Source organism: Metarhizium acridum, assembly GCF_019434415.1.
Source record: "Metarhizium acridum strain ARSEF 324 chromosome Unknown scaffold_141, whole genome shotgun sequence".
Lineage (NCBI taxonomy): Eukaryota > Fungi > Ascomycota > Sordariomycetes > Hypocreales > Clavicipitaceae > Metarhizium > Metarhizium acridum.
In genome coordinates, this window is record NW_027094020.1 from 1,236,898 (window position 1) to 1,250,829 (window position 13,932).

Sequence of the window (13,932 nt, forward strand, 5' to 3'; positions counted from 1 at the left end):
ATGCTGTATTATCCGTCATCCGAGGATACTTTTTTAGAATAATTGCAACACAATCTGATCCCAGTGGTATCGCAGGCTTATTAGGTTCTAATTTATCTCCTAATCCCTCATGACTATGACGTGACTCAATGATGCAAAGCTCGTTCTAACAGAATACTCGCTGTGACCCGGAAAGAAAAAGAAAGAAATGTCAAATGCCAAAACGATGCAAAGAGCATGCCGTCTCCCAAGTCTAGTATAACACAAAAAGGACAATTCAACACCCCCAAAACACCGTCGTCTCCCGTTTTGACAATCATCAGGTTGCCGAGACAAACAAAATCTCGAATTCTCCAAGGATCGATCATGTTTCCAACAAAAGAAGAAGCCCCTGTACCCCTAAAGGTGTCTAATGCACCGCACAAAGGACTTTGGCGACAATCGACAATCTGTCCAGAAATCAAGATGGTCCGAGCTTGCAGGGACCAAGTTGCTACATACTAGTAAGTATCGTAATTCTGCGCTGGTACACCTTGTTGGTAGGCCCTTGCCTGGGCGTGCAGTGCCTGCTGCTGGTGGTGCTGTTGCTGATGCATGACCAAATCATTGAACCAAGGGTGTTGAAGAGCGTCATGGGCACTAATTCGCAGTTCAGGACGCAGCTGCAACATTCGCTGCAACAGGTCGATCCCCACAGGGTCGATGGCTTGGAGAATATTGCGGAGGTCCTGAGTGGCATACATTTGGAAGGTAGGCTTATAGTCTGGGAACTGTGCGATGCCGGGCCAAGTGCGCTCAGTGGGCGTGCCCATAATGCGGAATATCCTGACAATCTGGTCCTCGTTTGTAGTGCCCGGGAAGAGAGGGCGGCCAGTATACATCTCAGCCATGATGCACCCTGCAGACCATATGTCGATGCTGGTGTTATACGTCCTGCTGCCCAGCAAGACGTCGGGAGCGCGATACCAAAGCGTGACGACTTCGTTGGAAAAGGTATTGACGGGGATGCCGAATGCTCGTGCCAGACCAAAATCTCCAAGTTTCAAAAGTCCTTTGCTGTTTATGAGAAGGTTTTGAGGCTTTAGGTCGCGGTGCAGGACCCGGTTCTGGTGGCAAAAGTCGATGCCCTTTAGGAGCTGATACATAAAGCTCTTGATAGTGGCGGGTTTCAGGGCCCCTCGCTCGCCATGCATGTCCATGTATCTTTTGAGATCCCCGTCCATATATTCGAAGACGAGCATGAGCTTGTTCTCTGTGTGGATGACGTCGTGTAGGGCAACGATGTTGTCATGTTTGAGTTCCTTCATAAGAGAGATCTCTCGAATTGCAGTCGACGGGGTTCCCTCCTCGGAGTCAAGATGTATTTCCTTGAGAGCGACGAGTTCACCAGTCTGTCGATTTCTACCTTTGAATACCTAGATGCCGTGGCGTCAGTCAGTTGATTCATCCGCTGGCTGATACAAGTGCGCGCGAAGTGGAAGGCCGCAGATTGGTGGGTATACAAACAGTTGCGTAGGTGCCTTCGCCCAGCTTCTCCAGCTGCTGAAATGAGCTGGGATGCCTTTTGCCATCCATGTTGTAAAAGTTTCAGCGTCGGTGAGAAGAGAACCCCAGTCTTGTTGCGGTGTCAAGAAAGAAATGCAAGGCCAGTCGTGGTAACTCGTCGTCAGCGTAGTTCTCTACCATCAAGGGAGGACCTTGACTCAGTGTTGGCTACGGAGTAACTACGAGGGCAATTTCAGAAGGAGAGGGGCAGCGCCCCGCAAAGCCGATATCCCTGCGTACTGGCACGGAATATAGTAGTTATTTGCGTCGCAAAGACATGCTCCAACTGAAGACCGTACCCCTCAGAGTGGGGTTCTTGGGTATCCCCATCAGTCGATCACGCAGATGTGGCAGCTCGTTCACGCAATGTGGTCCATTGGTGATGCTGTCAACCACTGCTCTAGAGGTGGACTCATGGGCTGAATTGGCTTTCTCTTGAGTATGGTCCAACGGTAACGGATAAGATACGTCAGGTCTTGGGTTAACCCTGCCTCTGAAAGTTGCGGCCGACCCAACACTGAACCTCGAGGTCGTTTTCGGAAGTTTCGCCATCCCTCGAATCGAGCGCCTTAGTACCGTTTCTATTGCTTGACTATAAATGACTGTACCTATAAGGTGCATCACCAACTAGGTAGGCAACATGAGGCCTCTGCCATCCGCGATCACCAACTCGTCGGGTCGAGATCAGAACCATGACAACTGTGACACACTCTCGCAACCAAAACCAGTAGCCTCACTGGATTGCTTTATTACCACAGAATCCAGTTTAATGGACGATGATTCTACCCAGGGCCGGGCTGAAGCCATTTCGACCGTCCAAGATTATACATATACACAGAAAGCAACCACCAACCAAAATATGCACGAGTCCGACGGTCCCTGGTTGTTGCCTCAGCCCGACCCAGCTCCATCATCTGCGGCGTCGTCAAATGCTGGGCAAGGGAGATCGTTGCCTCCGACGCCGGTATTCGCCAGCAGCCATGGCCCGGGCTCGGCAAACAGCATTCCCTCGTCACCTGGAGAAGTATCAAGCGTCGCCATGTCGGAAGATGCTCACAGTCTGTCCGCCAGTCTCTCGGAACTCCCCCCAAGTCACTCACCAGTCACGGATACTTCGCCGATTGTGCCGAGGGGCCTCACACCCCAGCTTGTGATGCCTAGTTTGACTGTTCCTCAACGTCGTCCGTTTTCGGAAATCGGGAAATCGCTAGGGAAACTGAAAGTCCTTGTGACGGGCCGTCGCGGTAGGTTTCCACCCTGTGCAGCAAAGGTCGCGACGCCAAGCTAACGCTAAATGTAGGCATCGGAAAGACATCTCTCATCCTCGCTATAGCCCAGTCGTCCGCACACATTGTTCACATGGATACGGTCGTTTCAGCTTCGAAAGACATGGCCACTGATGTATATGCGAGCACTCGCCCAAAGCCCTGGTGGAGAACAGATCTAGATCATGACCTCTCCGGGCGACGGCGGTCGTCAACTTCAGACCAAGTTTTGGATAGGAATATCTGTTTTGTGGACTGCCCGGTGTACGGAGATGATATTCAGGTACAGATTGCAACTTTCTTTGCTAAGGAAGCACCGTCTAATTTATATTCAGGGATCATCACCTGCCGTCGATTACGTCGAGTCTCGGCTGGCTCAGTTGGCCCACAAGTCTATGAACGACCCGGATCTCCGCGCCCTGTTAAGTGGAGGGGCAGAGTCGAATGTTGATGTGGTTCTCTATCTACTCCCACATTCGGGTATGTTCCTTCTTTTACTCGTCGAGTAATCGCTGTTGAGCTAAAACCCATGATAGGCCCCACTAGTAACGACATACGATGTATGAGAGACTTACAAAATGCAACAAATGTCATTCCACTGCTAGCGCGTGCTGATGAACTCTCTACCGAAGAGCGTCTTTTAGCAAAGAAACGCACTTTGCGGGGCATCGATGCCGCGGATCTGGATTGTTTCTTCTTCACTACTCCGGAAGGAGCTCAGGATCACCCTCGTATTTATGCAATCTCTAGTGCGACCCAGGCAGACGCTGAAACCATCGACGCCAGTATTCTCATGAGTTCGGACTATCTTCCACCTTTGGTTGCAACTGACCTTGATCACCTGGTCGAAGACTTACTATCCGTGGAAGGGAGCACTTGGCTTCGTCATTCTGCAGCCTGCAAGGCCATCAAGTGGATGCGACAACAAAGACATCAAGGCAGCTTACTGCCATCCGCGCTCACATGCACGAAATTGTCCCCGCTTTTTGGCCTTTCCCGAGTCCATTTTACAAACCAAACCCTCAATCAACAAGACCGGGGCCGAATTGAAGTGGCAAGCTGGGCTGAGGGGCTACGACAGAGTTTGGTCGCAGAAAGGTTACGGCAACAGGTTGCGCAGAGCATGTCTCTAACCCGAAAACAGCTGGCTGTGACGAGACGTAGTCGACCATCTCCCAAGTCTTCACGGACTTCGGCTCCTTCATTGACTACGACCCATCAAGATCCTCTGGGCCTGTTAGAGCTAGTGAGTCAACTACAAACCGGTGGCAAGTTGACATTGGAATTGATTAGCAGCTTCGGAATTCTCGGCTGTGTTGCAGCTTGGGTAATTCGGCCGGAACTAATGCATCAATGGGATATCAAATTTCCCCCTTGCCTGTGCTTGGTCTGAAGCATCGGCCGTTGACCAGCTGGTGTTCTATCAATGGCGCAGGCACTGAGGAGCCCCCCAACGCAGCCACCCTAGCAAGGACCATATGAGAGGTCATGAATTACACGCTACCAATGTATGATACTACTCATAATTTCCCCACAATTCGATGATTTGTTAACACGACATACTGCAACCGTGTAAGATAATGCTAGCTGGCAATCTATATCCAATTTCATGATTTCAACACCTCCAGGATCAATTAGACTATGAGTGGGCGCAACAGAGGCCGTAGAACTATTGATTAATTTTTGCCTTGGTCCTCCGAGACGATACCAAGCGCTTCGAGAGCCGCGTCAAAATCAGGCAGGTCGTCGGCAGTCTTGGAGATGTGCCGCCAACGCACCATTCCGGCTTCATCTACTGCAAACGCTCCGCTCTTTTGCCACCGACTTCCACTCTCGGTGGGACGGTTCCAGATGCCTTCATCGGCACCTAGGCGATAGACGGAGTATAAAGCTATAGGGTTGAATGCGTGCCAAGTGTTGGATAGTCCCAGCCCCCATTTTGCGTAGAGATCACGGCCTTCGTCGATAATTACGTCAGTATGCCAAGCACCTCCAACTTGGGGTATCCAACGCTCGGTGGCTTCGGATGAGGAATGGGACACCGCAATGCAGTGGACATCCCTTTGCTTTTCCGACACTGCTGTCAATGTTTTAAAGGTTTTCTCTGCAACTTTAGATTTATCGTCAGCTATCCGTCTCACATGATCGACTTGCAAAAAGAATAGTCAATCTTCCACCGCATACTTCCGGGTGAGTAGCTGATTCCCGGAAGAGTACAGAGCGATACATCCACGTGGGCGGAGACGGAGTCTGGCAGCAAGAAGATGACTCTTGCAGTTTGAATGGAAAACTCACAGGGACAGCCACAGTGACGCAAGAAAAGTATTAATGTCTTCCTCCCATCTGGTAAAACGAGTTCAGGTGCAGTCGGTGCGTTCGCCCCAACCTTTGGTTCCGGCGCGACGTCCTTAGGTTTTGGCGACTTCATAGACTCTATTTCTGCCCAGAACCCTGACCTGGTCGCAGCTGGTTGGGGAGCTTGTTGTGAAGCCTGCTCAGGCATGATTATTAGGCTAGACAGTAGCGTTTGTCCGTTGGTTTTGAGGTCCTGTCGTCAAGGTCACTTGTGCCGGCCTGGATTTTTGTTCGGAGTGCATGCTAGGTTCATTTAAATAGAACTCTCGACCCTGTTTATGACGACATGCCACGAGACTCGGCGCTGCCGGTGACGACCATTAGGTAACCGGGCTTGGAGGCTACCCTGCAACTTGTTCGTGCACAAAAATTCCAGAACTTCCAGGCCTACCCGCGGGGGTGGGGCATCGACCAGTTACTTGGCTGCTCTGTACATACCGACTGCCCTGCATGCTCGTTCATTTTGGGCAAGGATGTTTGAGTAACGCAGCTGATTCATTTGCCGTGCGTCTTCGTCTGCTAATTAATACCTGCCTCTGGACTCAGGACTCAGGACTCATCTGAACTGATATCTGGCGTAATGCGTGAGATCATCACTCTACAGTTGGGCAATCTCGCTAACTATACAGCCACCCACTTCTGGAACGCACAAGAGTCATATTTCACATACGCCGGACAGGAAGAGTCCCTGGTGGATCACAACGTTCACTGGCGGGCTGGTGTAGGAGCTGACGGCACCGAAACCTTCCTTCCGCGAACTGTACTATACGACCTGAAAGGTGGTTTTGGATCTCTGCGGAAAATCAACCCGTTGTACGACGCAGCATCAGACACGACTGTGGCTGCTGATTCACTATGGTAAGATTGGGAAAGACATCTCGACGGGGCCACCACACGGCTCAATGCTCATGCCCTCCCAGGAGGGCAAACTCTTGTGCACCTGCTTACTCGTACGGTGTGTCGCATATTCTAGGACGGGTCCGTCGACTGTTCACCAGCAGAAGCTGGTCAAGCCGAGTGCATATCAAGAAAGTCTGGATTCTGGAACGAAACCTCCTCCACTAACGACGTCAACTGTAAGGTACTGGTCAGACTTCTCTAGAGCGTACTTTCACCCAAAGTCGCTCGTGCAACTCTATGATTTTGAGCTAGATTCCGCAATACGTCCGTTCGAAAAATTCGACATGGGGACAGAATTATTCACGTCACTGGATAAAGAACAAGATATCCTCGATAGAGACTGGCGGCCATTTGTTGAGGAATGCGATCTTATGCAAGGCATGCAAGTCTTCACTACCATAGACGATGCATGGGGGGGATTTGCATCATCATACCTAGAGGCACTGCGGGATGAGCACCCCAAATCTTGTATCTGGGTCTGGGGAATTCAAAGCCCGTTGGCGGACATCTCTAGAGAGAAGCGTCTGCTACGCCTATCAAACACGGCCCAAAGCCTCCAACAAGCGTATACACAAGCTTCAACGCTTGCGCCTCTGGCTCTGCCCGAAAGCAAACTACGGCCACACATAGAGTTGGATTGCAATTCTTCGTGGCACGTTTCGTCACTGCTTGCTACCGTTTCCGAGAGTGCCTTGCTTCCGTCCCGTTTGAAGGGGTGCAATGGCGCTTCACTGGCTGACTGCGCCGAGAGTCTCAACACAAGCGGCACCCGGACCATTGCCAGTGCAGGAATGTTCATTCCGACAGACACCAGTGACGGTATGGGTGTAGGAGACAGCTTAAGCTTTTTCCAAATTGGCCAGGACAGCGGCAAAGTTAAGAATCGACCAGAACATATCTTCGGACAAATTATGTGCCATCGTGGGCCAAACACAGAGCAAACGAAGCCAGAGGAGACGGTGGACACGAGACGACGTCAAATCCTTGGCAATTCTTTGACAAGCAAGTATGAAACACCAACATGCTTATTGACCAGTGGTTGTTGGGTAAAGGCTTACTCAGCACTCTAGCTATTTTACGAAGTTACAATTTCCTCTGCTGGACAGTTACCCACATATATACAGAGGTGTAATGCACAGGCATAGTATCTCTGTCCACACTGTTATCAAGACGACTACGTCAATTTCGACTCGAATGAAAGACCTGAGGTCCCACGGAACTCGACTGATCCGATTAGACGAGCGTGAGGCACTGAGTAATAGCCTTGCTGAAATCGCTGATGCCTACCAAGATGACTGGTCCAGTGGCAGTGATGAGGACGATGACGAGTTGTGATTTACGATATGAGCCAAGACGGCTTGCAGTGGAGGGAAAACCAAGTTGAACACTGAATGCTTTTATTCATAGTTTAGCGCAGCCACAAAATCAAGGGCTGGCTCTAAATACACTCTATCCTAGAGAGCTATGGCATATCTATCGCTGGATCTAGCCGGTCCACACCCTGCGAAGTGTGGTGCGAAAAATTATGCCACCAATTAAATTGGGCTAGTATACCCCCGAGAATTTTTTTTTCCATAATTTGATCGACACCGAAGTGCTCACCGTGACTTGGCAATGTGTTTTGCGCTGCTGACCCTTTCGTTCTTGTGTGTGCTGCTCGTTGTCGTACAGCGGAAGCTAGATTGAAGGCGGGATGCAGTATCTACTAGCTACCTGAGGAACCTGAGGAGTCGACGCCTAGAAACAAAGCCTGCAAGCTTTGATAATTTACGTACGTCAGCAGATTGAATCAAAGTGGGGGATCCAGCCGGGACCGAGTATTGCCATCAAACCCTTTTCAAGGTTCATGTTGGTTGGCGGGCCGGCTCGATTGCTATCCGTTGCCAACTTCTTTGAACGAGTTCGTAAACGGAGTACTGCGAAATTTGATACGGCACTCAACCTGCAGCTGCAATAGAGGCCTGCTGTCGTTTTGCTGGAGGTGGGTTGTCCTAAGTGCAAGTTAGCCCTGGGCTACGGTCTTTGTAACTGTCGCGACAAGGGTTACCTCTGAGGGGCCACGCTTCTTCGATGTTCCCTTGGCGCCCTTTTTTTGCGGCTTCTTCTCACCAACATCGAATACATCGCTAGGTAGATTAAAACTTAATAGATAACTTAGCATGATCGCCGAAATCTCAAAGTGAGGTCCAAGAACTTACTTTCGAACGTGTTGTACGCCAATAGAAACAAGTGGTTTCAGCTCGTCTTGATACTTCTGCCATTGCGTACACAGGACTTTAAACTCGTTTACTTGGTAGGAGAGATCAAGAGACTTGGCGGCTGCCATTCCATTAGATATTGTACAGCTAGTCTTGGCCGGAAATCCAGTAGCATGGGAACAACAGAATCGGAATTATGGGTGTCACCTTGCATTCCAGCTGGCTTTTGTGGTTTTTTTTTTTTTGGTTTTGTTGGGGGGGGGGGGGGGTTGACTTGAAACTTACCCTCCTCTAGTTCTAATCCGATGTAATGGGTTGTGGTAAAGACCTCCGTTGGCCGTTTGAGTTCTGTGTCGCCATTTTCGGTTGCATTATGTTTTGGCTCTTCGGATTTGAGTTTCGCTGTAGCTTGGCAATCTTCACCATTCTTGATTAAGAAATCGAGACTGCCCTCCTGTACCTGTGCTATCTCAGAGTCGTCCTTACATTCATGTCGACGCTCGTATCCCTTGTTGAAAGCATGGGCCAAGGCGATGGACGGATGCTGTTCCAATTTCTGTACGAGCATGCGTACTTTGGACTCAACGTATCCTGACCAAACGTTATGTGCTTCCTTGGATTTGCTGGCAGATATGACGGAAATATAATACTTGTAATCTGAAGTAAAGAAAGTGTGTTTCACAAAAAGGTCGCTCCAAGGTTGCTTGCCGACCATAATGCTCTCAGAAATCTCTAAGCCTCTTCGAAGTTCTCGATTAATAATTGCCATAGAAGAGCGGCTAATATTAAATGTGGCACACATGGAGGGATATGCAGGAGTAATGACGGGCATCAGGTGGAATGAATCGCCTTTATATATCTGAAATAACATAGATTAGCTGCAATGTTCATTTTTTCCTCTTTTGAGAAGGGGGTGTAGAGTATCCAAAAACGCGTACCTTTGGGTTCCACACACGAACTGGCAGAGGGCCGCTCTCGATAGGCTTGAGCAAAACAGGTTGAGGCCAACGCCATTGACTAATGACCAAAAAGAACTTGTTGACTATCACAGACGTTGCAGCCTTTGGATACAATTGGCAAACCCGTGCAACTAACATGGCCCAAGCAACACCACCGGGAAACCCCATGATGTTGCCGTACACTGCACGACGCTGGGCCCACAGCTTGATGGCCCGTAAGGCAAGCTTGAATGTGCTCTGCTCGGGCACCAGTGTCAAAATTTCATCGGTCACCCGTGTGCCATTAAGCGAGCGGAGCTCTGCCTCGTCAAGACCTCGAAGCAAACCGGAGTCTTTAAGGTCTTGAAAGTCAGGGGCGAGCTGTTTCTGAATGATTCGCGAGAAGATCAAATCAATACTTATACCGGAGTATTCAAATTTGATGATAGGCACGAATGCATCGGTGACCGCGGCTAAATCCGTAATGGCGCCCTTGGGAGCCATGGCCTCCAACAAATCGGGGAAGTACTTAAAATAGTCATCTCGTGTGACGTATTTAGGAGCGACGATGAGTGTATCTATATCGGAACCGGGCCCGAACACGCCGAGACGGAAGCTGCCATATGTAAATACTTTGCCACGGGCGTTCTTTATAAGGACATCGTTCTTGGGCTCCTTCTCTCGAGCGACGCGCTTGACAAACTCATCGCAAATAGCTTGCAGTGACTCGAGGACTTTGAACCTACAAGCACGGAAGAGTTAGGGGCACGGTAGAATGAACTCAGATATCTCGATGGGCGCAAAGAGGGGGGAGGAGGGCTTGAGGGCTTGTTTAGGTTGTCATGATATATAGCGCACCTTTTTTGGGTATCGGAAGGACTTTCGAACGTCTTTTGCCGCCGTAATTCCTCGATGAGGGCATCGCTTGCACGCTTTTCAGCCTCGGTAGGCAACCCTACAGAGATGGGCGGTGTCACGCCGAAAACCTGATCGCTCGACATTGAAACAAGCCTTTAATTGTAGCGTCGAATACTGTCGAATACTGTCGAGTATGCGTTCAAGATGCTCCTAAGCCCGGGTAATGTCTGCCGTGATTACGCCGTCTCGGCAATCGAAACGGTGCAGGGTGCGAGGCGGAAGGAATTGGCGATACCTTGGTGCGTAAAGAATGCTAAATGCCCCGGTAGTTTGCCGTGGTGCGCAGCAGATGCCGCCGAATGCATTAAAGGGAGTTGGGGGAGGGAGACGGAAATGGAGGAAGAGAGAGGGAGAGAGGGAAATGGATGTGCCATGTATCTATCGAATGGTGGGAAGGCTGAAGCTGGACAAGTGCGCCTGGTCAGGCTGGTGGAGGACTGCCAAGGTGATTGGAGCGTACGGCCTAGGGGACAATGATTTTCCCTTCCAGGGGTTATTCCCCATGGCATGGAGCTACCCCACCTGCGAGTGAACGTGCAATTCTAATTCGTTGACTGTAGCCACCCCAAGTTCCTTGAGATGGCCAACTGTTCGACCGTCCCTGGAGGCCAAAACGCGAACGCGGTTGTTGCCCGCGTGGAAGGTTAGCCGACACTTTAATTGATTGATCGAACCGAAACTCACCATTTGCATTCGCACCTTTCGCCCTTCACTCCTGCGCCTGACGAGCACGTCCTTCGTGGACTGATCCTACGCTCCTTGTCCCTCGTTTCAATTTTACTGGGACTAACACGGACCTCCTCTCGAAAATCCCGATTTGAACAAACTCCAGCTTGTCCTTTGGCTCTTCAACCTTGCGTCTGCATCCACCCTCTTCGTCTGGCCACGGGCTTGCGCAACCTCTCATCTCCACGACAAGCCAACACCCCACGATTTCACTGCTCGCTCATCCAGTGCCATGCCGCCGTCGGCCAAGAGAGCCCAGCGCGCCCGCCGCGACTTGCGCAGAGACAAGGACGTAGCCAACCCTGTTGATGTCGAGGATTCCTCTCCTAGCCGCCCCGCCAAACGTCGCAAGCGTACTCGATCCTCAGACCCGGCAGACTCTAGCCTCCTCTCCGGAAACGCATCAACTTCTCAGGCTCATGATGCCGAAGACTCTCCAGGCACGGATGATGACCACATTGTCTCACAAGTCACCCAGCAACTCAAATCCCAGCCTGTCCAAGCAAGCAAAGATCATGCTAATGCGATCCACGAAGCTAATCGCAATGGTGTCAAAGCCTATGCCAAAGTGGCAGCTCAAGATTGGACTTTCTACATAACGAAGCTTGCAGTCAACATTGGTCGCGCACCCGAGATATCCCATGCCGATGATGAGGAGGGGGACGAGGCCCATGTTCATATCGACCTGGGCCCGAGCAAGATGGTGTCACGCGAACATGCCTCCATCTGCTTCGACTCTAAAGATGAAAAGTGGATTCTTCAAATAAAGGGTCGTAATGGCGCAAAAATTGACGGGCAACCCCTTAAACCTCGGGCTTTTCATGCCCTCACGTCTGGCGAGGTCATTGAAATTGGTACTGTTGAGATGATGTTTGTGCTCCCATCCGAAATATCTCCTCTGCATGTCCACCCCATGTTTTTGCAACGATGTGGGCTAAGTCCGGACGTGGCAAAAGCCCCTACATCTCGACGACAGCCGTTCATTGCTCCAGCTCCCGCCGATTATAAACGGCCGGGGACGCCCCCATTTACTCAGAGAAGAGGAGCCTCGATGGCCAAATCCCCAGAAGCCAGTACTCCGGCAGTACTGATTGGCGCGCATGGCGTAGACCTGAGGCATGATCACAACCAGCATATTAAGCCACAATATAGTTACGCCCAGATGATCACACAAGCGATATTGAATGCCCCTGACGGGAAGCTCAACTTAAACGGCATCTACACCTTCATTATGAACAGCTACTCGTATTATCGACATCAACAGGCCGCTGGCTGGCAGGTGAGTACCATTTTGGCACGTTACAGGGGCTTGAAAATTGCCTGGTGTGTAGAGGAATCTTTTAAACTAACTGTACCGGTGTCTTTTGTCTTAGAATTCTATTCGGCACAACCTCTCGCTTAACAAATCATTTGATAAAGTCGCCAGATCTACTGATGAACCTGGGAAGGGCATGAAATGGCAAATAGTCCCAGAAGCAAGAGAAGAAATGACCAGAAATGCCTTCAAGATCGGCCGTGGCGGTCACCGGGGTTCTTCCGCACCATCGTCGCCGAATCAACTCAACTACATCACCCAAGGACCAAAAGATATGGCATCTAGAGACTCAGGGTCTGCTCGAAAACGACGAGCGTCACCTATAGCTTCGCCACCCCCTCGATCATCTCTGCGTGCTGCGCAATCAACTCCCCAACAAAGTTCAGAACGGGGTATCGGACGAAATGCCAACTTAACAGAAGATGGCAGTCCACTGCCACGGCATCGCAAGTCGACAAATATCCCGCCTGATTCGTCCATCTCGACTTTCAATCCTCAATCTCCCACTCTGACCTCGTCGTATCTACAAGATGAAGGCGCTTCTTTTGTAACACCTGCACCACCGCGTATTCATCCGAAGCTTGCGCCACCAAGCACCGCCCAACGACCTAGCCAGCATATGCCTACGAGCTCGCCAGCACCGTTCTGGAAGTATGCCGATATCGGCAGCACGCCGCTACGGCCATCCGCTCCATACGAATTCAGTCCTTCAAAACCTGCCGGGGGATTATTGTCTCAGAGCAGTAGCCCACCTCGCGCTAGCAAGTCGCCACCTAGCAGCCCTTCTAAACCACAAAGGCTCCCAGCCCTGGAAGGTACCATGCGGGAAAGTGAGGGCTCTGACGATGTGGAAGAGGACCAAGGATTCGATTTAACAAAGTATGCCATACTCCCTTCCGCTCCTCCTCTATCTACCCATAGGTACTGCTGGGTCTCATTCGAAATGAACCATATCTACCTAGAATCCTGTGTTCGTGTGCTAATGAGATAAACCTTAACTCAGGGGCTTTCAAAGCATCGGCTCATACCATGCACCAGTTGGGAGAGGAATACCTGTTGCTAATGCGTTGCCTGGCAATTCATGACCTTGGCAAAGGATCGTTTCGTTTTCGACAAGAAGACAGCATTCCCGAAGATGGCACCACGATGCCTCTGCTACGTGCTAGCACTTAATCATACACGGATGTCTGAAGACGAAAGAAGCTGAGCCAACGTATAAGAACCAGATTCAGCTCGCGACCACGTGCCGCCCGTTTCGAAGGAAGTGCGACGGGAGTACAGGTTTCACACACCTGCACAATTCTTGATTCTGGGGTTTCTACCAAGAAGGTGAAGAATCGCCTTGGTTTAAAACAAAAGGATCATGTTGGTCAGCCAGTACCGTCCTAGAATGACACCTTCATAGCACTTGGCCATATAGGGCAAACAGCAGTAGAGACAAGTATGGCTCAGGACCACGGATTTGAACGAGGCTGAAAGCATGATGTTGAGCTGAGATCTTAATTATGGCACCCTACGAAGCTATGTAGAAGTAAGATGCTGCAAAAAATAGAATGCTCTTGGCGAATCTTCGCCATCAGGCGTACATGGGAGGGTTTGTGATGTTTCCTGGTTCCACTCGTGAATGCATTTGCCCAATGTTACATTACCGATCAACCTTGCCGAAGCATGCCTCCCATGATTTCCACGCCATTGCGCTTCTTCACACAGCTTTCCCCAAACCCCTCAATGATGTATGACCTGCTACAGTTAGTTTAACATAGATATACAAGCTCCACCTTTTCTTGGCTACT

At 50.4% G+C, this 13,932-nt stretch overlaps 6 protein-coding genes across 6 annotated transcripts; 3 read left to right on the top strand and 3 right to left on the bottom strand.

The window, feature by feature from the left end:
- Positions 1-71: 71 nt before the first annotated feature.
- On the bottom strand, positions 72-1,723 carry PHO85 (negative regulator of the PHO system). Its single transcript, XM_007814632.2, has 2 exons — positions 1,486-1,723; positions 72-1,394 (listed from the first exon to the last, which is right to left on the bottom strand). Exons 1-2 carry the CDS (start codon positions 1,552-1,554, stop codon positions 480-482), a joined length of 984 nt encoding a protein of 327 aa, XP_007812823.1. The 5' UTR covers positions 1,555-1,723; the 3' UTR covers positions 72-479.
- Positions 1,724-1,892: 169 nt separating this feature from the next.
- Positions 1,893-5,507, top strand: J3458_009031 (uncharacterized protein). Its single transcript, XM_007814631.2, has 4 exons — positions 1,893-2,768; positions 2,825-3,072; positions 3,125-3,269; positions 3,326-5,507. Exons 1-4 carry the CDS (start codon positions 2,165-2,167, stop codon positions 4,180-4,182), a joined length of 1,854 nt encoding a protein of 617 aa, XP_007812822.2. The 5' UTR covers positions 1,893-2,164; the 3' UTR covers positions 4,183-5,507.
- J3458_009032 (uncharacterized protein) lies at positions 4,412-5,556 on the bottom strand. The gene is made up of 2 exons (XM_066119524.1): positions 5,085-5,556; positions 4,412-4,899 (listed from the first exon to the last, which is right to left on the bottom strand). Exons 1-2 carry the CDS (start codon positions 5,290-5,292, stop codon positions 4,466-4,468), a joined length of 642 nt encoding a protein of 213 aa, XP_065975319.1. The 5' UTR covers positions 5,293-5,556; the 3' UTR covers positions 4,412-4,465.
- Positions 5,557-5,589: 33 nt separating this feature from the next.
- DML1 (mtDNA inheritance, partitioning of the mitochondrial organelle) lies at positions 5,590-8,034 on the top strand. The gene is made up of 3 exons (XM_066119525.1): positions 5,590-6,002; positions 6,118-7,050; positions 7,115-8,034. Exons 1-3 carry the CDS (start codon positions 5,725-5,727, stop codon positions 7,377-7,379), a joined length of 1,476 nt encoding a protein of 491 aa, XP_065975320.1. The 5' UTR covers positions 5,590-5,724; the 3' UTR covers positions 7,380-8,034.
- On the bottom strand, positions 7,982-10,483 carry PAP1 (polynucleotide adenylyltransferase; the record flags this gene model as incomplete). Its single annotated transcript, XM_066119526.1, has 6 exons — positions 10,039-10,483; positions 9,181-9,922; positions 8,528-9,101; positions 8,243-8,363; positions 8,092-8,185; positions 7,982-8,035 (listed from the first exon to the last, which is right to left on the bottom strand). The coding sequence occupies exons 1-6, from the start codon at positions 10,179-10,181 to the stop codon at positions 7,982-7,984; spliced, it is 1,728 nt and encodes a 575-aa protein (XP_065975321.1). The 5' UTR covers positions 10,182-10,483.
- A 573-nt stretch (positions 10,484-11,056) lies between these two features.
- Positions 11,057-13,224, top strand: FKH2 (transcription factor; the record flags this gene model as incomplete). The annotated part of the gene is made up of 3 exons (XM_066119527.1): positions 11,057-12,103; positions 12,198-13,018; positions 13,143-13,224. 3 exons carry the CDS (start codon positions 11,057-11,059, stop codon positions 13,222-13,224), a joined length of 1,950 nt encoding a protein of 649 aa, XP_065975322.1.
- Positions 13,225-13,932: the final 708 nt, after the last annotated feature.